Here is a 25482-nt window from a genome sequence, read left to right on the forward strand (position 1 = left end):
AAAAAAACTAAAAGAAGAAAAGGGACTTTTTTTTTTGTCTTTTTTTAAAACTTAGGAAACCTTTCCCAGAAGTTTTCAAAGGCTTTTTAAAAATTATTTATTTAGTTACTATTTAATGATATTAAAAATTTTTTGAGTATAGCTGACACACAGTGTTACATTAGTTCTAGGTGTACAACATAGTGATCCAACTTCTCTACACATTATGCCTTGCTCACCACAAGTTACCATCTGTCACCATACAATGCTATTATAATATCACTGACTATATTCTCCATGCTGTAACTTTTATTTAAAAAATTTTTTTAAAGATCTAATCTTTATATAATCTTTACACCCAATGTTGGGCTTGAACTTATAAGCCCGAGAACAAGAGTCACACTCTCCAGCAACCAAGCCAGCTAGGTGCCCCTGTACCGTTTATTCCCATGACTTACTCATTCTGTAAATGGAAACTTGTATCCCCTACTCCTCTTCACCTACTTTGGCCATTCCTTCCCCCACCTTCCCTCTGCAACCTTCAGTTTGTTCCCTTTGTTTATTCATTTATTTTGTTTTTTAAAGTCTACATATGAGTGAAATCATATGGTATTTCTTTTTCTCATTCTGAATTATTTCATCTAGGTGCATCCATGTTATTGCAAATGGAGAGATTTCATGCTTTTTATGGCTGCATATTATTCTACTGTGTGCATGCGTGTGTATGTGTGCGTGCATATATATATGTGTTAATGGACACTTAGATTGTTTCTATATCTTGGCTATTTTAAATAATACTGTAATAAACATAATGGTATATATATCTTTTTAAATTAGTATTTTCATTTTCTTTGGGTAAATACCCAGTAGTAGAATTATTGGATCATATGGTATTTCTATTTTTAATTTTTTGAGGAACCTCTATACTGTTTTCCACAATGGCTGTATCAGTTTACATTCCTGATGACAGTGCATAAGAGTTTTTCCTCCACCTCCTCATCAACACTTATTATTTCTTGTGTTTTTTGATTTTAGTCTTTCTGATAGGTGTGATACTTCATTGTGGTTTTGATTTGCATTTGCCTGATGATTAGTGATGTTAAGCATCTTTTTATGTGTCTGTTGGTCATCTGTATGTCTTCTTTGGAAAAATGTCTATTCAGGTCCTCTACCCATTTCTTAATCAGATTGTTTTTGGGGTGTGGAGTTGTATAAGTTCTTTATATATTTTGGACTTTAACCCCTGATTAAATACATTTTTTCCAAGTATCTTCTACCACTCAATGATTTTTCTTCATGTCTCATTGACCAAAATTGCAACATGTCTTTCCTAAACAAATCACTGGGAATTATTGAAATTGTTGTGTATTAGCTCAGCCCAACCAGGATGTACCCTTGAAGATACATTCATCTGATGAGGCACATGGTTAGGCAGAGAAGAGTGGATAAGTGAACTAAGGTAGGATTATGTTAGCAAGGGAAAAACTAAAATGAATTCTGGGTAGGCTTCCAACAGTGTCCGTTACAGGCATCTAATGTCTACTGGCTTTCTATCCATTCACATTAAAGCAAAACTTCCTAGTGGACAAAGCCTTCCCCACAAACACAGACATCACAGTTCTTCCACTGCATCATTGTAAAATATGAACAGGCAAGCAACACCATCAGTCATTTAAGGAAAATGTGAAACGTGAAAGTGAAAGATCATAATAAATTATTCTACTTTCAATCATGATATAGTAACTGACAATAGACACAAGACCTTCCACCATAAACAAATATCAGACTGGGCAAAATAAAGAACTGTTTTTAGATATTCATCAATAGGAATTATATAACTGTTATCCCTAACCAAAGACAAACAAATGACGAAGCTTCATGATTATGACGGCTTTTTGCCAGAGAGGCACTTTCCACAGGGAAAGGCCAAATAAACCATGGTATCTGCACCAAGGAGATGGAGATATTAGATATCAGTGAGAAGGCAGCTGCACTGAGAAGTCTGCACAGGAAAAGACTCCACAAAAACAAAGAACTATTAGGAAGAGAACAACCATGGAGAACCTATGGGCTGAGAAACAATCAGAGGTTCAACAGGGATGGGAGATACCAGTGTTTCATCCAACCACACTAGAAAGATCTAATTACCCCAGAATTTTAGTAGACACCCCAGAAAGGCCAGGTTTTAAGAGTCTCATGCTCTACCGACTGAGCTAGCCGGGCGCCCAAGGCCAGGTTTTATGAACAGGGTTAATCTAGCAATATAGTAGCACTGTTCAAGAGAACTATAATGAGGGGCGCCTGGGTGGCTCAGTGGGTTAAAGCCTCTGCCTTCAGCTCCGATCGTGATCCCAGGGTCCTGGAATCGAGCCCTGCATCAGGCTCTTTGCTCAGCGGGTAGCCTGCTTCCTCCTCTCTCTCTCTCTCTGCCTGCCTCTCTGCCTACTTGTCATCTCTACCTGTCGAATAAATAAATAAAATCTTTAAAAAAAAAAAAAAAGAGAACTATAATGAAATAAATAAAATCTTTAAAAAAAAGAGAACTATAATGAAAGAAATGTTATTTAAAAATTTCTAGTAACCTCTTGGAAAAAAAAGTAAAAATAAACAGACAAAATTAATGTAAATAAAATATTTTATTTTACCCAAAATATCTAAAAAGTTACCATTTCAACATGTAACCAATAAAAGAGATTATTTTTTTCCAACATAGGAGACTTTTAAAAAAGATTTTATTTTTAAAGTAATCTCTACACCCAATGTGGGACTGAAACTCAGATCCCAAAATCAAGGGTTATACTCTTTACCAATTGAGCCATCCAGGAACCCCATCAACTTGGAAGATTATTGAGTTCACAGTCTCTTTTTCATACTAAGTCTTTGAAATTCAGTGTTCATTTTTTAAAAAAATATTTTATTTATTTATTTGACAGAGAGATCACAAGTAGGCAGAGAGGCAGCCAGAAAGAGAGAGAGAGAGTGAGAGAAGAAAAAGACTCCCTGCTGAGCAGAGAGCCTGATGCAGGGCTTCATCCTAAGACCCTGAGATCATGACCTAGGCCGAAGGCTTAACTCACTGGGCCACTGAAATTCAGAGTCCATTTTACACTTAAAACACACTTCAATTTGGACTAGTCACATTTCAATTACTTAACACCCATATATGGTTAGTAGATTTCATATTAAAGAGTCACTCAGAATAGTGTCTGTAGTGGCTAGAATAAGATAACAAAGTACTAGACATGAAAAGAACTGGAAAATATGACTCTTAGCCAGGAGAATAAGTTGTAAACACTGAAATGAGAGAGACGATGAAAATAGGTGATGAGAACCTGAAAGCAGCTATTATGTATTTAAATATTAATAGGAAAACATAAATGTAATAAGACAACAAATAGAAAATCTTAATAGAGAATTGGACACTATGAAAAAGCAAAATGGAAATTCTAGAACTGAAAAATATAGTATCTGAAATGAAAATTAACTGAATAAGCAATGAAAACCATCCAAACTGAAGCAAAAGGGAAAAAATAAAAATAAAAAACAAAGCAAAGTCAACCAAACCTCAGTAACTGTAAGACAATATCAAGTTGTCTGATGCAATATCTGGTGTGGTCCAGCTTCCTGGTTTATAGATGCCTGAATCTTCATATGTGGAAAAGGCAAGGGATCTTTTAGGAGCCTCTTTTTGTAAAAATACATAAGGGCTCTCTTCTCATGACCTAAGCACCACCCAGAATCTCCACCTTCAAATACCATCAGATTGGGGTTAGTTTTCAACATATGAATTTTGGGGAGACACATTCAATCTATGGCATCATATAAACAAAAAAAATCTGTGGGGTCCACCATAATTTTTCAAGTGTGAAAAATTATGTGAAAAATCTCCATATTACAACCTCACTCACAATATAGTCCGAGTTCAACTCAGCCTACCTCAACCTTTAACTTCAAAATAACCCTCAACTTCTTTTTTTTTTTAAAGTAGGGTCCATGCAGGACATGAACTCATGCCCCTGAGATTAAGAGCTGAGATCAAGAGTTGGGTGCTTCTACTGGGTATTTACCCTAAAGATACAAACGTAGTGATCCAAAGGGGCACGTGCACCCAAATGTTTATAGCAGCAATGTCTACAATAGCCAAACTATGGAAAGAACCTAGATGTCTATCAACAGATGAATGGATAAAGAAGATGTGGTATATATACACAATGGAATACTATGCAGCCATCAAAAGAAATGAAATCTTGCCATTTGCGACAACATGGATGGAACTAGAGCTTATCATGCTTAGCGAAATAGGTCAAGCATAGAAAGACAACTATCATATGATCTCCCTGATATGAGGAAGTGGTGATGCAACATGGGGGCTTAAGTGGGTAGGAGAAGAATCAATGAAACAAGATGGGATTGGGAGGGAGACAAACCATAACTCTTAATCTCACAAAACAAACTGAGGGTTGCTGGAGGGAGGGGGGTTGGGAAAAGGGGGGTGGGGTTATGGACATTGGGGAGGGTATGTGCTTTGGTGAGTGCTGTGAAGTGTGTAAACCTGGCGATTCACAGACCTGTACTCCTGGGGATAAAAATATATGTTTACAAAAAAAAAAAAAAAGAGTTGGGTGCTTAACCAACTAAGCCACCTAGGCACCCAACCCTCATTATTTAATAAGCAGTGGGGAAACATTATCAGGAGAGATGGGAAGAGCGAGCCTATGAATGGTACTGTTATTTGTCTCAAGTATTTCATGCTGTTCTTATCTTTCTTTTATGAACTCTTAATATTGATTCCTATGTATCCCTGACTAATAAACACTTGAAGCTTCCATGTGGGTAATGATACTCATGACATGTTGGCCATAGGAATATTGCTTGCAACCATATATGTCTTCCCCAAAGACCACAGCCTTAATATATTCTACATAGAGAATATGGGGAAGGTAAAGAAGTTCTATTATAAAGTACCTAACTATTCTCCAGTTACAAAAAGAACGTGTTGAAAAATAAAAGGTAACTTAGGATATTGTTGGACAGAAATAGAGAAAGGATTATAGAAAAGCATGTGGCAAAGAGCCACTTTTAGGGGTGCCTTGGCGGTTCAGTCTGTTAAGTATTTGACTCTGGATTTTGGCTGAGGTCATGATCTCAGGGCTATGAGATTGAGCCCCACATTGGGCTCTGCACTGGGCATGGAGCCTGCTTAAGATTCTCTCTCTCCCTTTCCTTCTGCCCTCCCTCTTTAAAAAAAAAAGGGGGGGGGGTACCTGGGTGGCTCAGTGGGTTAAGCCTCTGCCTTTGGCTTAGGTCATGGTCTCAGGGTTCTGGGATGGAGCCCCGCAGTGGGCTCTCTGCTCAGCAGGGAACCTGCTTCCCCCTTTCTCTCTGCCCACCTCTCTGCCTACTTGTGATCTCTGTCAAATAAATAAAATCTTAAAAAAAAAAAGCCCCATTTAATTTCAAGAAAGGCTCTCTCCAAAATCAATGGCCTATCAGCAGCTGATAGAATTAACCAAAACTTTGTTCTGTAAAACTTTCTTCTCTCCTTATTTCCATGTGACTATTCTCTAAAGCATTTTCTACTTCTTGTCCTATTATTCCTCTGTAGTTTTCTTAGCAGAATTTCCACTCTCATCGTAAGCAAACAAAATCCCTGAACGTTAGTGTCCTTCTGGGTTGTGTTGTTTTGGGCCCTTTTCTTTTCTCTCTGTACTACCACATCCACAGCCTTCTACCATATTCAAGTCCTAAAAACTCACATGTCTGTATCTTTAGACCCATATTTCTAACTGTCTACTAGATATCTTTGCCTGGATGCCCTGCAGACATCTCAAACTTAAAATGTCCAAAGCTTATCTTCCCCTCAAACTCCTACAAAACTTACTACTCCTCCTTTAGTCCCTATCTCAGGGAGTGGTACCACTATCCACCCAGGAACCCAAGTCAGAAAGCTGGGTGTCATCCTCAACTCCTACTTCTCCACATTTAATGGACCACTAAGTTTTAATTCTAGGTTAAAAATGTTTCTGCAATCCAACCTCTCCTCTCTAGCCCCCCAACATATAAGTTCTGATCATTACTGTTATCAAGTCTCTCCTACTGTGAGGCTCTGTCATTTCCAATTCTTTTTTAAACTACAGACCAGCGGACTTAAAGATTTCACTGTTCAGAAAGGTTTAAAAAATGGTTTGATAATTAACAAAGTATGGCGTTTTAAAAAAATTTTTGTCGGGTCACAAAACCCAACATCATCTATTCTACAAGTACTTCAAAATAAAAAATAAGGCTGGGGCTAAAAATGTTCATTTTTAGGATCCAGATTTTCTCAGCAAAAAATTAAATTTTTAGACAATATAACAACTGTCATATTATATCAGGGCACCTGATGGCTTAGTCAGTAGAGCATGTGACTCTTGATCTTGGGATTGTGAGTTCAAGCTCCACATTGGGTATAGAGATTACTTAAAAATAAAATATTATAAAAATGTTTTATTATAATTCATTGACTTTATAATTGGAAAAATACTTCCCTAAGGAAAATAATGTTTTTGTCTACTAATCTAGCTAACCATCTGAGACAAAAATTACTTTATGTAGTTTTCTGGAAAAAATATAGGCTATGCTGGTATTTACATTTTTTTTTTTACTTAGATTCTTAGTTCTCTTAGATTCTTTGGTTTTCAACATTTTTCATTCCTTTGCCCTATTGCATTTCCTCTTGTAGAAGAAACCAAATGAGGAAAATAAGAAGTGTCATTTTAAGTACTTAAGTTACCTCAAACACTGAAGTGTCCTGGAAAATAATCATCCAGTAAATATCCATTACCATACTGTTAAGATATGCACTGTTTTTATACTAAAAGTTTTATTTTCTTGCCTCTTTTTCAAGAAAGGGGAAGTAGAGTACAATCCCTTTGCAACAAAGAAACTATGTTTTATCACTGCATTTTAGCATTGTTCTTTTACTGAAAAAATATTATTTTGACATTGAAAATTTTGTAGATCAACCTTTATCTCCAGCATCCCTTTCTGAAAATTCATTTACCAATGCTACCATTCTGTTTCTGTTCTCCAGGACCCTGTGTCTCCCAGACAGGGTCTGAGATAGTAGCCATAGTCCAAGTGTTCCCAGAATTTAGAGAGGAACTGCAAAGACTTACAACAAGCTTTGCAGGCATTTTTGATGTGGGATATTTTACTGTTAAGGTTGTTCAAAAGCTTCTGGCAGTAACTTTGCGCCTGGAAAGGGTGAGAGCTTTGATTTCTCCTGAGCTTGAGGAGCCACATTCTTGCCCCTAGTATGAAGATCTTTCAGACTCTTAAAATCTCAGCTTTGTGATGGACGAGCTCAGAATAGGAAATGATTAATATATGACTTAAGGAAAGCATTACCACCTTATGTTATTCATATTTATTTACATGTCTGTCTCATTGAATCTGAAGTTTCTTGAAGGTACAGAGTTGTGCCGTTCCTTTTTTAATCATCCATCAAGAAAAATTACTTCAAGTCTACAATCAACCACTAATTTGTAAAATCAATTTACTGATTTGAAATTTCAATTGGGAAGGCAGAATACCGAATTATTAAACTTTTGGTGCCTGATGACCTGGGCTTAGATTCTGCTATTCACTTACTGTAGGATCTGATGCAAGCTCACAAAACTTTCTAATTTCCTCAACTCGAAAGTGGATAAAACGAAATAAAGGACTTGGAGCTTTTAAAGTTCTATTTATATAATGAATATTTCCTGAGCTCAGACTAAGCTCTAGGGTGCTGGTAATAGAGTACAAAATACGCAGGATTCCTGTTCTTACGGAGCTCAGGTAGTTGGGGAGACAGACATAAAACAACTTATCGAACCGATTATATTACAAATCGCCATGAAAAAAGGTTAACCCTTCAACAAGAGGTCGTAAAAGGAGATTTAGATTACTGAGTAAGGAGTCTCAGAGCGAGCGGCATTTAAGCGGATATCTGAAGGATGAGGAGATTCATTTCCTCACCTCCTTCTCGCTCCTCAGCTCTCCTGAATCCGGCTTCCGTCTTTCTACCTAAGTAGTTCTTGCTAAAGTTATCACTGGCCTCCATGTTACTATACACAACAGACCTTCCTCAGTCCTCTTACTTGACCTCCCAGCAGCACTCTGCAGTTAATCACTCCCTCCGTCTTCAGACGCGGTCTTCCCTTGCCTTCTCTAATAAGAAACCCCTCCTGACTGCCTCTTGAGTCTCTCCCGCAGGTTTTTCTCCTTAAGTGCCTGGACAGCCTCGCCGTGAACTGTAATTTTGAAAAACAACGCAATCCTTTTGAGTCATAAAAAAGGTGTACAAGCAAACACATTTTTGGGGGGCTTCTCTTCGCTTCCGGTACGCTTCATATTACCACGAATATAAAACTTTTCCGTTCCAGCAGACACGCCCTTCCCTCTTGCGCGCTGGACCTGGCCACAGGGCAAAGAACAGGTATTCAACTTGACCCAACGCCAACACATTTGCCCCGGAAACGCCCAAGGCGCGGGACAAAAAAGAGCTTTCGCTCCAGCTCGGCCGGCGCTTCAGAAACTACACCTTGAGCGACTCTTTCAAGTATAGTCCCGCGCTCTTTCGCGCTCGAGCTGCGCAGATGAGTCCTCCGACATCCCAGCATTCCCTGCTCTCCAACCATCGAGAGCAGCTTCCGGCGTCGCTGGTGTGGGTGGGTGAAGAAGGAGTGGGCCCTCGCCGCTCTGTCTCACTCTCTCTCGCGCTCTCTCGGGCAATATGGCGGGCGTGGAGGAGGCAGCGTCCTCCGGGAGCCACCTGAATGGCGACTTGGATCCAGACGACAGAGAAGAAGGAGCGGCCTCTACAGCTGAGGAAGCAGCCAAGAAAAAAAGACGGAAGAAGAAGAAGAGTAAAGGGGCTGCCACAGGTAAAGGGGGTTTTATGTGTTTCCAGTCGCCGCCGGGGATGGTCGAACGGCTCGGCCCAGGCCCGGCGGGGGTGACAGAAAGTGAGGACTCGAACACTGCTCTGGACTGATTCCCAGGACAGAGCGTGTGTCAAAACCAGGTTACAGATTTCTAGTGTGAGGAAAAGGCAGCTTCTCTTTCTGTGGAACTAGGGAGCTGTTGGGGTGGGGTGAATAGGGTGCCTCAGCTGGTCGTGAGGTTCTGGGGTTGCTGGGCCTGAGCCCTTAGACGTGCCAGAACTCAGCTCCCACACAGATCGTGCAGCGGACTCGAAGCTGCGCACACGGCTCAGTCCTGTCACCCTTCTGGCGGTTTGCCCTCCTCAAAAATCTAGTTCTGACCCCATACGGTCGCCTCTTTGCTGAAGGTCTCTGGAACATACTTTCAAGGATGGGGGTGGAGTGGGCAAGTCTCAGTGCCCTGGCCGCACCTCCCCCCCACCTCCCGGGTTTACAGAGGAATTTTTGTTGCCGGCTGCGCTTTTGAGGTGTGTGTATATGTGTGTGTGCCCACGCGGTCATGTCACCGAGGAGTAATTGCAGAATATGTGGTAATGTTGCAAATTTTCACCTGCCTGAACCATAGCATCGTCAAGCTTCAGGGTTTTCAGGCCTGAATTGTGATGCCATTTGCAGGTAGTTCGGGTAGAATATTCTATAGACTGGAATGGAACTTCTCTAAATCCACTGGTAAGGCAAGGAAAACAGCTGAAAGTTTACACTTGGATTCCATTATGCGTTAGGAGCTTAAATGTTTTATTTTAAGAAGTCCGTGTTTTTTTGTTGTACGTGGTCCTTCGTTTTAGGAAAACAATGTTTGTACCTGTTTTTAAAATCAGTCACACGAGGATTGAGAGACAGATGGAGAAGTTGTAAGTGATGAAGGTGAAGATGAGAGAGGTTGGAAAGGGTTAATATATATCTTTCTGAAATTTTTATTAAATGGAAGTTGAAAAGGGAAAGTTGTTGGTGCTGGGACCCTTCCAGAGAAAATTTAATCCCAGGACATAGTCTGGTGGCTGTTCCTGGCTTTCAGATGAAATCCGAACTCTTCAGTTTTTCCATTCAGATGCCCCTAATATTTAACATTTTTATCTCTCAACATGAATCCTCTGCTGTAGCCAGAATATCACTTTAGTATGTGCTAACTCGTAATACTATTTCGTTCTACACATATCTATTGCTACTACAGCGAGATTGTATTCACTTGGGTGGAGGGGGGGGCTGGTCTTGTGCTTAGCTATTCAAGAATTTTGGTTTTTAGCAATGGAATTATCTTTTCAATTTATTTTGTTTTTCCTAGCCTAGCTTGATGACTGACTTCTCATGAAAACTTGAAGTTCCCAGTGTTCCGTAGAAATCCTCCTCTAAGACCTTCAGCATTTATTACCTATCAATTACCTGTTTTAAATAAAGTGTTTGTTGTAGTAGTCTAATTGTTAAGTACTTTTAACAATTGGATAGGGACCAATGCACATTTTTGTTTATCCTTTAGTTGCTAGCACAGAGAAAATATAATAGATATTTTGTTGAAAGGACAAAGCTACTTAGATGTGGGGGGTTTTGTCATTAAGTGAATTCTGTAATGTTCACAATAATGTTTCTGTGTTTGTTTCCCAAATACTTATCAGGCAGGAAAGGACTTGTGTGTTCTCCAGGATCCTTAGAACATATTCTGATTGGAAACTATCTTTTTTAGATTTGATTTATGTTATATTTGATCAGCAGGGCAACAGGAACCTGATAAAGAATCAGGAGCCTCAGTTGATGAGGTAGCAAGACAATTGGAAAGACAAGCATTGGAAGAGAAAGAAAGAGATGATGACGATGAAGGTAAATGGTAAATTTGATATTTGTGGTTGGAAAAGCAAGAAGATATGACATTCTTTAAACAAAATGTATTTGTCCATATGGTTTATGGTTCTCTGATGTTTTAATGAACATTAAAGCCTCAGTGTCACAGTGTCACAGATAAAAAGGGAAAGGTATTAACAGTTCTTAAAAAGTTGGATAAATTGGGGGCGCCTGGGTGGCTCAGTGGTTTAAGGCCTCTGCCTTCGGCTCAGGACATGATCCCAGGGTCCTGGGATCGAGCCCCACATCGGGCTCTCTGCTCAGCGGGGAGCCTGCTTCCTCCTCTCTCTCTCTGCCTGCCTCTCTCACTACTTCTGATCTCTCTCTGTCGAATAAATAAATAAATAAAATATTAAAAAAAAAAAAGTTGGATAAATTGAATGACTGCTCCAATTACACAGATCTCAACTTTTTAAAAATGTACTTGGCAAAATGCCAAGTAGGGGGTATTAAGATGATAATGAAGGACTGCTGGAGGACACGGGTGGCTCAGTTAGTTAAGTGTCTGCCTTTGGCGAGGATCATGATCCTAGGGTCCTGTGATCTAGCCCCCTGTCCATCTACTCCCTGCTCAGCGGGGAGCCTGCTTCTCCTGCTCCCTGTGCCGCTGCCCCTACTTGTGCTCTCTCACTTTCACTCTCTCAAAGAAAGATAAGAAAGAAAATCCTTAAAAAAAAGAAGAAGAAATTGAAGGACTGTTTAACATTTATTGAACAACTAATATGTACAGGCCACTGTCCTAGGATACTTTCACATGTGTTCTCATTTTACTTTTCAAAACCTAGCAAAGTAGGTACTCTTCTCAGGAAGTGATGGTTATTATGTCATTTACCCAGTGTGACACAACTGCTATGTGTAGAGTGGAGTCATGGTTTTGAACCTAGAACCTGATTTCAGGTCTGTTCCTTTCACTCTGTATGAAAGCCCCCTCACTTTATTCTCAAGGAGTATATTGGAGTCCTTCTGAACTCTATTATAAATTCCCTGACCTCTAGCCTCTTATAGTATGTTGGTCCTGTAAGATTTCTTAAAGATAGTAATTCTTGAAATTCTAGAAATTGATGCTATCAGTAAGACAGTGGAGGTAATATTTGCTATCTCTTCTACAGCCTCTTTAGGTAGAGGGGGAGATGGAGCTTTCCCATTCTCAATTATCTACTGTTGTGACCTACTGCTCTTCCTTAAGCATTGTCAACTTGGGCTTGTGTCTTCCAAGCCTTAGCAGAAAATACCTGCTGTACTTTGTCATATTAGGATAATGCAGAGTAGATATTTCTCCTTCAGAAACATAAGCTCTCTGCTTTCAAGGAACTTAGAGTCAAAATTTGATGGAAAAGGTGCCAAGGTTCAAGAGAATAGTTAGCTTTTCCTTAAGCAAACCCCTTGTCCATTTTACCTTGGGTTGTGTTTCAATTTATGAACATATTTTGAGCTCTTAGCAAGAAAGGGGCTTGTAATTTCAAGGTTATAAAATAGATTGCTATAGACCTACTGTGTAGAGTATCACAGTGTTAATCTTGAAGAGTGTTCCTTGTTCCATTGCTTTTTTACAAAGTTGTACAAATCTCTTGACATTGAAGGAGAAACTTTTGTCAGATTGGAAATCGTTTTAACGTCATTTTAAAGATGATTTTAGAACTATTGTTTTTCTCCAATAGAGTTACTTTCCTAATTCACTTCAAAAATCAGTATCAGTCAGTACTACTAATCTGTTGTGAGAGTTCTTTAAGAAGATGGAAAGTTAGTATTTCAGAATCTTTGTTCTAAAACAAAACAAAGAGGGGCTAAGTGGAATTGCAGGCTGAATGCTGAACAAAGGCTCTTTGGAAGGAATGGGACTTGTATAATGCCAAACAGAAGAGACCACTTTGGGCCAGGACAGTGCTGAGAATGGATTCAAAGTGTATTGAATAGTGCATTACTGGCCATATGAGATGATTTGTTGAGGGAGCCTTGGAGCATTTTTAAAAGAAAGTTATAGGGGTGCCTGGCTGGCTCAGTTGGTAGAGCATATGACTCTTGATATAGAGTCAGATTGTTGATCTCAGGGTCAGGAGTTCATGCCCCACATTGGGCATAAAGTTTACTTAAAAAATATTGTTTAAAAAAAGAGAAGAATGTTATAAAAAATAATTTAGTCCTCATGTATATGCAGTGTTGTTAGGAAAAAGGAAACATCCAGGAAAGGCTTGGAGATCATTTTGGAGGGCACTTAACAGCCCAGGCATGTGGTAATGATTATTTAAATTGGTGGGAAGGCAGTTGGGTGACTCAGTTGGTTAAGCTTCCAACTCATGATTTCAGCTCAGGTCATGATCTCAGCGTCCTGAGATTGAGCTTCATTTCAGGCTTTGCCTCTCCCTCCCCCCACTCCATGCTCTCTCTCTCTGAAGTGGGCATAAATGAGCATGGAAGGGAAGAATTCAGTGGAATAGTGGTTGTGGAAGCAGAATTCAGAGGACTTTTAAAAGACTTTGAATCAGGGGCTCCTGGGTGGCTCAGTGGGTTAAAGCTGTTGCCTTCTGCTCAGGTCATGATCCCAGGGTCCTGGGATCAAGTCTTCTTTGGGCTCTCTGCTCAGCAGGGAGCATGCTTCCACCTCTCTCTTTCTGCCTGCCTCTCTGCCTACTTGTGATCTCTTTCTTTCAAATAAAAAAATTAAAAAAAAAAAAAAGACTTTAAATCAGGGGAGAAGGAAGGAGAGGCATAGATGGACTCTAGAGGTTTGAATTGGTGACAGAATATTGGTGCCGTTCACTGAAATTGTGAAGTAGGGAGAGTGGGTTAAGAGATTGAGGGTGGGGGGTATAGACAAAAAAGAAAGTATTGAGTTAATTTTAGATGTGTTTAATTTGAAACTGGAGTATTGGTATGAAAAGTTAATCCTGTCGGCAGTTGGCAATGTGCTAGAAGTAATTCAGTGAAGTTTCAAGTCAGATTTATTAAGGTACATATATTGCCCAGGACTATATTCACTATTTTCAAAAAATAGACTTTATGTTTTAGAACAGTTTTACTTAGGTTCTCAGCAATATTAAGCAAAAGGTGCAGAGATTTCCTGTATACTCCCTACCACCATACATGTAAAGCCTCTCGCATTTTCAACATCCCCCACTGGAGTGGTGCATTTGTGACAATGGATGAACATACATTTGACACATCATCATTATGCCAAGTCCATCGTTTATATAGATTTACTCACGATACTGTATATTCTATATATTCACCTTTTATAAGTCTGTAGTTTGGTAAGTTTTTACAAAGATGCATTTGTGTAACCACAACCAAGATATAGACCATTTTCATTTAACATTTCCATCTCCACAAAAAAGTTCCCTTTCACCCTTTTGTAGTCCGTTCTCTTGCTCCACCCCGTGGTCCCTCACAACCATTGATAACATTTTCTGTTATGTAGTTTTTTCTACAGTGTCCTATAAATGGAATTATTATAGCGTGCAGCTTTATTTGGCTTGTTTGTCTTAGCGTGATACTTTGGAGAGTCATCCAGTTGCATATGCATCAGTAATAATTCATTACATTTTATTGCAAGTAGTATTCCAGATTTGTTTATCCACTTACTAGTTGATGGATATTCAGGTTGTTTCTGGTTTTTGTGTTATGAATAAAGACAACATTTGCATACAAGTCTTTGTGTGGACATAGGTTTTCATTTCTCCTGGGTGGGTACCTAAAAGTAGGATTGCTGGTCATATGGGAAGTCTATGTTTAATCTTATTAGAAACTATCAAGCTGTTGTTCAAAGTAGCTTTATCATTTTGCTTTCCTGTCCACACTGGTTGAGAATTCCAGGTCCTTTGTATCTCTTAAGCACTTGGTATTGTTAATTTTTTTTTTAAAAAGATTTTATTTATTTATTTGATAGAGATCACAAGTAGGCAGAGAGGCTGGCAGGGTGGAGGATGCAGGGGGAGCAGGCTACCCGCTGAGCAGAGAGCCCGATGTGGGGCTTGATCCCAGGACCCTGAGTTCATAACCTGAACCAAAGGCAGATGCTTAACTGAGTCACCCAGGGACCCCTAAAACTGGTTATACATCCTGAAGCATTTGTTTCAGGTTGAGTCTAATGTATGTAGCAGTATGCTAGGCACTGAATATTCTTCTAGAATAAAGACTATCTTGTTTTGCTTTTCTGTCCTTATTACTTGGCACTTAAGAACTCCGTAAACATTTATTGAATGAATGAAGGTTATTTTATTTATTTATTTTTTTAAAAGATTTTATTTATTTATTTGACAGAGAGATCACAATAAGGCAGAGAGGCAGGCAGAGAGAGGGGATGAAGCAGGCTCTCTGCTGAGCAGAGAGCCCGATGTGGGGCTTGATCCCAGGACCCTGAGATCACAACCTGAGCCAAAGGCAGAGGCTTAACCCACTGAGCCACCCAGGTGCCCCAAATGAATGAAGGTTATTTTAAAATTGCAGTGTAGAATATGTGAATTAGATTATATGACACATGAGGAAATTGCAAGTTGTGTTTTGGGCTTTTGAATCTAGAAACCAATAATGAGTAAGTCAGCCATATTTGTGTTTCTGCTGTGTTCCTATGTTTCCTGTACCCAATTCCATAAGACTAGCCATAAATTGCAACTTTGTGATTTATCTGGCTGGCTCAGTTGATAGAGCATGCAACTCTTATATCAGGATTGTGAGTTCACCTCCACATTGGATGTAGAGATTACTTAAAAATAAAAAAGAAAATCTTTGAATAAAAAAAAAAAAAAGGTGTCTGGGTAGCACAGTGGGTTGAGTTACCAGCTATTTATTTTGGCTCAGGTCAAAATCTTAGGGTCGGGAGATGGAGCCCTGCATTGGGCTCTGTGCTGAATGTGGAGCCTGCTTGGGATTCTCTCCCTCTCTCTCAAAATAATAATAATAATAATAATAAAAGAAATTGCAATTTCATAAGTAAGAAATTGTCAAACATTGGCAATTTTCTATCAGTCCATTAAAGCCCTATCTCATGTTACCTCCATCTTTGCTAAATTGCTGTTTCCTATTTATCATTTAGGTGAAAAACACCAGGATAAAATAAACTAAAAGAACATTTGTTGAGAAGAGTATTTATCACATGCTTAGTTAGCCCTGTGTCTTAATTTAGGAAATGGTATGTAATCTTTAAGGAGCTCACAGACAAGTAGGGGTCATAGTAAGCCCCTAATCATTTTTCAAAAAGAAAAAAAAGGTTGCAGTTTTGTGTGATAATTATAATAGAATATAGTGGTGAGAAGATTTCTTTTATGGCTCCTGCTTATCTGGGAGTAAAAAGGGAGGAGCTCTTGGAGCAGAAAATGTAAGCAGTCATTTGACATTGTTTTATGGGTGTGGATTTCATGATTTAAAATTGCTGATGCTAGCCATGAGTTACTGGCACAATGTGAAACATTTAAAATGCTATATGGTGAACATCCTATTAAACTGTCAACGTCTAATTGTCTGCCATAGCTTCCTTTTCATCCTTATTTCATAGCAGTATGATTTGTGGATAGGTAGGTGTGCTTCATGATGAAATTTATTGAGCAGTGTTTTTAGAAATTCAGACACTTCAGTGTTTTGATACCTTTATTTAAAATGTTTTAAGTCACTATTAATCTTGGCCATAATACCATTCTTTTTTTTTTTTTTTTTTTTTTTTTTAAGATTTTATTTATTTATTTGACAGAGAGAGATCACAAGCAGGCAGAGAGGCAGGCAGAGAGAGAGAGAAGGAAGCAGGCTCCCTGCTGAGCAGAGAGCCCGATGCGGGGCTCGATCCCAGGACCCTGCGATCATGACCCGAGCCGAAGGCAGCGGCTTAACCCACTGAGCCACCCAGGCGCCCCAGCATAATACCATTCTTGATCTTTTCCACAAGTTCAGGAGTATGGTATGGACTTCTTAAAAGATAGTTACAAAAAAAATGCCGGGGGGGTGGGGGTGCCTGGGTGGCTCAGTGGGTTAACGTCTCTGCCTTTGGCTCAGGTCATGGTCCCAGGGCCCTGGGATCGAGACCCGCATCAGGCTCTCTGCTCAGCAGGGAGCCCGCTTCCCTCTCTCTCTGCCTACCTCTCTGCCTACTTGTGATCTCTGTCAAATAAATTTTAAAAATCTTAAGAAAAAAAAAAAGAAAGAAAAGAAAAGAAAACTGACAGGGGCACCTGAGTGGCTCAGTTAAGCATCTGACTTCGGTTCAGGTCATGGTCTCAGGGTCCTGGGATCGATCCCCACGTCTGGCTCCATGCTCAGTGAGGAGTCTGTCCTTCACCCTCTGTCCTTCCCCCACTCATGCTCTCTTTTCTCACTCAAATAAATAAATAGAATCTTTAAAAAGCAACCAAAAAACCCTTACAGGCAGATACTGGCAGTTTGGGATGCTCTTTTGTCAGCTTTGGCTTGAATTCATGACCCTGAGATCAAGACCTGAGCTGAGATCAAGAGTTGGACACTTAGGGCGCCTGGGTGGCTCAGTGGGTTAAGCCGCTGCCTTCGGCTCAGGTCATGATCTCAGGGTCCTGGGATCGAGTCCCGCATCGGGCTCTCTGCTCAGCAGGGAGCCTGCTTCCTCCTCTCTCTGCCTGCCTCTCTGCTTACTTGTAATTTCTCTCTGTCAAATAAATAAATAAAATCTTTGGGGAAAAAAAAAAAAAAGAGTTGGACACTTAACCGATTGAGTCACCCAGGTGCCCCTTGCAAGCAATTTTTTGAAATAGTTCTTAATAATCCCCATTTTGGGGCATCAGGTTCTACTATGAACCTAGGAAAAGTATATATGCCCTCTGATTTTTTCATATAATATGATCCAGAAGGAGAACTTTTCTTTCTCTAATAGTAGCTATGCAGGAAAAGGTTTTAAAATATGACACCTCAAATACTCCTCCCTGGATTAGTATCAGGTGATATATTCTTGGTCTGGTTCTGCCATTTACTAATTGGGATTTTCTTGGACATGTCCCTTAAACATTCCTTGTTTTATTTCATAAAATTGATTTGAGAATCACATGAGGTCATGAAATACAAGTGTTGAACCACGAAGTGTATGTAGGCAAACTAGTATTTTAGGTAAAGTCACACAGTCATTATTATTGGTATTAAACTAACACTAGCTCTTCTCCTAGCTTTTGAAAAAGACTGCTAATGCATTTTTTATTCTTAAGAGTATCTTATTCAAAGTTCTTTAATTAGATTAAGTCAAGTAAAGTTTCCTTAGTGCTTTTGGTTACACAAGTCAAATTCTTATACATTAGCAGTATTCAGAATTCTTTTCTAAGAATATTGGGTCAGTTTTATTATATCCTGTTTAAGATGCTTTGTGTGTGTGTGTGTGTACTTGTCGGCTTGCGCTTGCTTTGTTCCTCTGCTTATGAGGTTTAAATAAATATGTACTTGTAATGCTTTTTTCCTAGATGGGGATGGGGATGGAGATGGAGCAGCTGGAAAGAAGAAGAAAAAGAAGAAGAAGAAGAGAGGACGTTAGTGTCTTAAGTTGATCTTACCTGACAAATAAAAAGTATCTATTAACCAGCAGGTTTGAATAGGTTTGAAATTGCATTAGATCCCATTGTGTGTCAAGGAACTAAATTTAGGCTTATTAGAGGTGGAATTTAGTGAAACTCACAACTGTTTTTTCATTTAACAATCTGTTGGCATTTTCTTTATCTTATTCCCTTATTGAGCTAAGGGATATTAATAATAAGTTGGTTGCATTTTACTACAATTTAGGAATGAAATTTATAATTTAAAACTTGAATAATACAAGTAGCAATTCTGTCAGGGATGAATAAAGTCATACTACTGTGCATAATAGGATAAACATAGTATGCAGTTCACCTGCCAGCTTTGAAATTATTAGATTCTTGATAAATATTTAATGAAGAGTACCATTATTTAAAATTTGTATATATGGTTGAATTTTATTAATAACATTATACTATTTTGTATTCATTTAAAATATGATCCTGCTTGTGTTTTGTTTCTATAAATGGCAAACCAAACCTCTTCAGGGACCTGATATTCTATTAGGGAGACCAAGGGGAGATTGTATAGTCTTGGGGAATAAAGGTTGGGTTGAGAATCAGAACAAGTTCTAATCTTGTGCCCTTTGGGGTATAGGGACCACTGAGTATCTGGTTATACCTTCTTTTAAATCTTTCAGGCTAAAATTTTATGAATCAGAATATTGGAGGCTTGACTCATTTTTATATCTATGTTAAGAGAAATATTTAAATGTTTTTTAAGAAAGCTTTTGGCTCTACCAGGAATTTTCCAACTGTGTCACCAGATGAGGATGGGATAGCCTTCTTTTTATTCAGGCATCTATTTTCAGATCCTTCTAGTCATAGGATGTCAGTTCTGTCCCTAGCATAGTCTGTACTTAATGAGCACGGGTTACCCGTGTTTTAGGAATCTTCCAGTGATTGTAATGTCATATTCCTTCCGTTCAAAAATTGTTAAAAGTGTGCTTGTGAGACATGATATTACCTGAGAATGGCTTGAGAGAGAACTGTTTCTCCCAATACTCTTATATTACTCCCTAATGAAGGTAAATAAGGGGCTATTTTGTATTTGCCCTTGGTAAAATTCCTCCACTGACAGATGTTTTAGTATGATGCCATCATTTTTTATTGTGCTTCCTCTGAGGATGTTGAACTTACTTTTCATTTTGTTTCTTTATGAGTACTCTCAAGAGACAGCCTTTTGTCTGATCTTGGTATCAAGAATAATTGTGCTTTTCCTGAGTAATGTGCTTTATCTCATAAACATGACCCATGCATATGTTTAAGTATTGGCTCCTAGAGGGCTTAGAGTCAAATCTGTGGTTTTGTATTGGTGGTATTTCAGGTACTATTTTATGTTCTTTCCATGTTTTGATTTTTGTTCTCTAATTTACTGTGTCTTATTTGTGTATTTTATATATCCTTGTAGGCTGTCATAAATCACTTGTGGAATAAACCAAGTAATGTAATTATAGACTTCACTGCCCTCAATTTCCTCATCTCTAAAGTGAGAGAATTATACGTGATAGTTAATGGTAACTACAGTACAGATTGTTATACATAGTTTTAGATAATACGTTGGACATAGTATATTACAGTTTTCACAGGTTACCCAGCATTTCATTTGGTTCTTCATTTTGTAGATGAGGAAACTGAGGCTTGGCACATCTAGCCATTTGTCCAAGTCACAGTTAATAAGTGGTTGAGGCTAGACTTCAGCTCTCATATTTTGATTACAGATTTTTTTCTCTAATGATCATTTTGAGTTTTTTATTCTGTGTTAATAATTTATGGACATATAAAAGGCATCTTTATCAGAATTGTAGCTGAGATAAAGCTGAGGGCAGTGCAGTAGTACTTTGTTGATAAAACTCAAGCTTTCAAAAGATCAGGAAAACTGAGAAATAGGCAGGTATTAACAAGCTGAAATTTAATAGACCTATATAAAGTTAGTACAGGGTAATAAGGTCTAAGGATTTTGAGTGTTAGTATAATGTGAGCCAAAAAGCAGGGAGTCGTAACTATTTAATAGGTGTAGGATTTTTAGAATCAGTAGTATAGCCTTATATTAATTATACCTTATTTGGGCCATTTTAGTCAGTTCTAATACCAACTTAAAAGGAACATTGACAGTTTCAGGGTTGGCAAATAGAGGTGAAAGTGTTAAGAACCATATCCCTTAAAGTGATTTCTCATCATACAGAGGAAGGAATCAGTAGAAATTAAAAATAAAACTTTTTCAACTGTGAAGAATAAAGCTAGAACTAACAGATGAAAGTAACAGGGAGAGAGAAGTGTAGGAAGAGCTTTCTAATAGAGTTCTTTCAAAATGAATGGATTTTCACTTCAGAGATAGATTGTCTGCATTGTTGGGAGCACACTGCCATATATCAGGAGTATTATGCGATTCCCGGATTTAAGTGTAAAGCAAAATTAGGTGAGCTCTAAGATCTTTTTTTTATTTTAAATTCTAATGTTTCCTCTTAGGAGGAACCTTAAAGCGTTTCCCAAGTTTATTTGCCCATAGAACACTTTTAAACATTATGTAAAGTCAAAAACATTTGGTGCTCATGAGGTACTGAGTGTTTGAATTAAAAGAACAGACCAAAATATGGTTCCATGGGTAAATGATGTGACTCAATAAATGGTTATACTTTTATTTATATAGTTCTTTTTCCCCCATTGCAGAAAAAAGAGAGCAAAATGGTGTTAAACTTTAAGACACACAAAATCCATAAGGCCAGTTACAATCAAAAGGACACCACATATTTCACCTCAGTAGTTGAAGTGCTACAGAAATGCATCAAGTGTCCAATATCACTGCATAAATTAATAGACTTCCTGGCATTTTTTGGGAACAGCATTCATTACTAAAAGGCAGTTCTTTATATAGTAGGAATTCTATAACTGGTTCTGTGTATTTAAAAAATTTTTAAGACAAATCTCCAGATATTTTTAAAAATCATCTTGGAACACTGGTGTCTTTTAGAATATAGTTTGGGAAATAATGTCCTTAAAATGTATGCTAAGGACTATAACTTTTTTTAAGTATCTGGAAATTTGTATATGGATACCTAAATTCTTTTTAGCACTGGGTATGTATACTCTTAACTTTTATACCTAATATACCCTTGAAATAAGTTCTTCACTTATTAATATGTAATAGCGTTATATTTTTACCTCATTGTTGTAGGGTTTCTTTCATACTTTCTTGTTTCCTCTTTGATTTTTATTTGTGAAAACCAGCCTCTATGTGCTATTCTACTTTTGGTGTAGTAAATGAAGACAAAAATACTAGAAACATACTTTCTGCCAAGACATGTACTGTTTAAATACATAGTGGAATTCTAAGGAGTTGAATATTTCTATTCCCAAGCAACAGTAAATTGGAGAGGAGGTGGCCAGCATGGTGAAATATCTTCTGTTTTTAACTATAAGGCTATGATAGCAAGAAGGTTCCTTAAAATTAGGACATACAGCAGCCAATAGGAACTGAGAAAAAATGTAATGATAACTGCTTAATTTTATTTTTAACTACAGAAGTTAATGTTTTATTTGTATCTCACAGCAAAAGTTCAAACAGACCCTCCCTCAGTTCCAATATGTGACCTGTATCCTAACGGTGTATTTCCCAAAGGACAAGAATGCGAGTACCCACCCACACAAGATGGGTAAGAATCATAAGATAACTTCCAGTTTGACTTTTGAAAGGTGTAGTTTAGCAGTAAAGCAGATTTGATTTTTTTCAGAACTTTGCTCCACTACTTTAATAAAAGCTTTGTGAATTGTTATAGAAAATACAGTAGAAGCCGTCTTATCCAAAATGATTGGGACCAGTAGTAGTTCAGTTAATCAAAAAAGTATGTTAAGGTGGGGATCACAAAACTAAAAAATTTTTATTGATACAAGTTAACTTAAACATTTGTTTTTCATCAATCTCAGTATTAGAACATGGATTTGTATTGTACTCCACTTTTTTCTTCCCATAAGCTATATCCATAATATATTGTCTGTAAATGTAATCCATTTTGAGTTTCCCTGAGGAATACAAGCTGAGTAATCTGAGGGCTGATACTGGATATGTACATTTTTTTCCTCAAACCATTTGCAGCTGCGCTTAATTTGACAGAGGTATTTTTTGGTGACTTCCCTTTATTGAGATTTTTCTGAGTAGTCCATTTAGTTTCATTGGAAAAATTCCTTTTATGTACTATATAACTGAATTACATAATTATAGTAACAAGTACAGATAACTTACACTAGTTTGCAGATGCATCACCTGATGGTTGAAAGTGTTTTGAAAGGATACATTTCACCTGGTCAGCAGACACTCAGTGGCATTACGCTGACTGGTTAAGAACATAGAAGCTGGGATTCATTTAAATCCCAGCTCTAACACTTATTAGCTTTGTGACTTGGGCAAGTAATTTATCATGTCTTTCCTTTTATTTCTTCGTCTATAAAATGAGCACTTCATAGGATTGTGAGGAATAATAATATATGTAAAGCACTTAGGAGAGTAACAGACACATAGTAAATATGACGTGTTAGCTGCTGTTATTATTATTCAGAACAGGAACCTGTCAGCCCCTCATATTCAGCATACAGTGGGCATTGGTTAGTATACTTTTACAGAGAGAATCAAGAGCATCAGTTAATTCAGTGGTTGCAATAGTTGGTTAAGAAAGCTTCTACTGTAGCCTTGTTTCATTGACCTGTAAAGACATCATTGTTTTTCTTTAAACTTCAGGAAAGAACATGATGTTACATTTTAATCTCCCTCCTTCATTCCTAGTACTTTCAGTGAATAAGTATAAAGTTCTGAAATTTTGTGTCATGAGCATCTTTTCTTTGAATTCGAATTCATCAGTCACTATTCCTGTCTTAAAGTGTCTGTTTTTGAAATGTCACAGACATATAATTTCACATTAATTAAATTTTCACAGTACACATAATCACATTTATTTTTAAAGACAGTCTTTTTGTTTTATTCATTTATTTTTGCTTGTTCCCTCTTCCTTCCCTTCTTTCCAGACCCCTGTAATCACCTAGCAGGTAACCCTCCATATTCTTATACACTTACATATGTGTACATCTATGTCCATTTATGTAAAGGGGCTCTTTTGGTCTTGTTTTCCAAAATGGAATCATAGGCACACTTTCCTCACCTTTTCTCCTTCAGGACTATCTCTTAGAAAGCCCTCCAACTCAGTCAGAATAGCAGGTATTCCTTTGAATGGCTTCATAATATTCCGTAGTGTGGCTGTGCCATACTTTATTCCACCGTTTTCTAATTGATCAGCCTTCATTCTGTCTCTGTTTTTTGCAATACTACAAACCATTCTGTAATAAATATTTCTAAGAATATACATGTGTATGTGTGTATTATCTCCTTATGTTATGGCAGTTTTATTATGGAATAGTTTTCCAGGAGTGGAATTGCTGTATCAAAGAATATATTAATACTTTAGTTTATGATTCCCAGACTAATAATTTTGAGCATTTTTTTATTGTTGGCTTTGTTCTTTTGCTGTTCTAAAAGTCTTAAAATTTTTGTATACAGTGCATGTTTATATTTTATATTCCTGGGTTTGTAGCGGTCTCTTAGATTTTTTTTTTCAAACTCTTAATCTCTGTTTTATTACATCTTCAGTTAGTCTAGAGTTTTTTTGGGTAGGATTGGGAGTGCCAATTTTATTTTCTTTCAAATAGCCAATTGTGCTAAAATAGTTTATTAAATAATTTATTCTCCTGAATTGAATGACCACCTTTGCCATATACTATATTCTCATATAATGGAACTATATTTTCATAATCAACCAATTTCAATTATTCTGATCTATTTGTATATTCTTACGCTAGTACTATTTGGATCTGATTATCAACAACTTTATAATATATATGGATAATTTGATAAGGCAAGTCTTTCTCTGCCCCACACAACAAATACAATTCCTTTTTATATTTAGCTATTCTGTCTTATAGTCTTAACACACATACCCATAGAAATAGCTTTCTTTAGAATTCTAGTCAGAATTGCATTTATGTATTTGTTTAGAAAATTGACAATTGTGTCACATTGTCTTACCCATTGTCCTAGTATGTTTTTTCACTTATCTGATTTATTTTCAGGTGGGTATGTTCATTTTTTGTTAAATTTTGTTAAATTTATTCTTAAATGTTTTATGGTTTTGTTACTGATGTGGTCAAGATTTTTAAAATTTTTAACCATGTGAATGTGGTGGAAGACTTGAAGTAATGTTTAATACAAGAAAAATTGAGATTTGATAAACCTTAGAAATTACCCTTTCCTTCTTACCATCATTTTCTATTGCAAATTAAATATAGAGATAGAATAACTTCTTTTTTTTGAAACAGTAGAGAAGGGGCAGCTGGGTGGCTCAGTGGGTTAAGCCTCGGCCTTAGGCTCAGGTCATGGTCTCTGGGTCCTGGGATAAAGCCCCGCATGGAGTTCTCTGCTCAGTGGGAAGCCTGCTTCCCCCTCTCCCTCTGCTTCTCTCTCTGCTTACTTGTGATCTCTCTCTCTCCGTCAAATTAATAAATAAAATCTTTTTTAAAAAACAGATGAAGATATTAATTATATGTTGTAAATTTTTTTTTTTAGTAATACTTGAATATTGAAAAGCAATATTGTATGCTGTGGAAAAATAAAAAATTACTGTGATTATGTTGCTCTTCAGTAAGTTTTGATATTTTTTGACATTCACATAATCAGTTTTGATTATTTGCAAATAGATCAGAATCAGTATTCCTATAGACTTGGTAAAGTATTAAATATAGTTTTGTATCTCCCTTCAGTTGTTTTTTAAGTTTACATTTACATTCCAATTAGTTAACATATAGTTTCATGTGTATGTCATAATGCAAGTACACTCCTTTATCCCCATCACCTGTTTGACCTGTCTTTTGTATGTCCTCCCCTCTGTTAACCATCAATTTGTTTTTTATAGTTAAGAGTCTGTTTCTTGGTTTGCCTCTCTTTTTTCCCTTCTTTTCTTTTTTTTCATAAACTTACTAAAAATTGCATAAATTATCACAAAGAACTCGCCTGTGTAACTACCACCCAGGTTGAGTACAATATTTTATTTAACTTTTTATTTTGAAATAATTCCATTTTAAGAGAATTGTACAAAGAACTCCTGCATACCTTTCATTCAGGTTCTCTTTAACATTTGCCGCCTTTGTTCTCT

General features: G+C 37.5%; 1 protein-coding gene across 3 annotated transcripts in view; it reads left to right on the forward strand.

The window, feature by feature from the left end:
* The first annotated feature begins 8651 nt into the window (after positions 1-8651).
* METAP2 (methionyl aminopeptidase 2) overlaps positions 8652-25482 on the forward strand; it is a 41583-nt gene continuing 24752 nt past the window's right edge. The window contains exons 1-4 of one of the 3 annotated variants that reach the window (XM_059186562.1): positions 8652-8888; positions 10653-10760; positions 18182-18247; positions 21840-21942. In XM_059186562.1, coding sequence (XP_059042545.1) covers positions 8738-8888; positions 10653-10760; positions 18182-18247; positions 21840-21942 — 428 coding nt within the window. In that variant the 5' untranslated portion in view covers positions 8652-8737. The remainder of the gene's footprint in view (positions 8889-10652; positions 10761-18181; positions 18248-21839; positions 21943-25482) is intronic. The other 2 variants (XM_059186560.1, XM_059186561.1) reach the window with 2 other exon arrangements.

This window comes from Mustela lutreola, chromosome 8 (assembly GCF_030435805.1).
Source record: "Mustela lutreola isolate mMusLut2 chromosome 8, mMusLut2.pri, whole genome shotgun sequence".
Lineage (NCBI taxonomy): Eukaryota > Metazoa > Chordata > Mammalia > Carnivora > Mustelidae > Mustela > Mustela lutreola.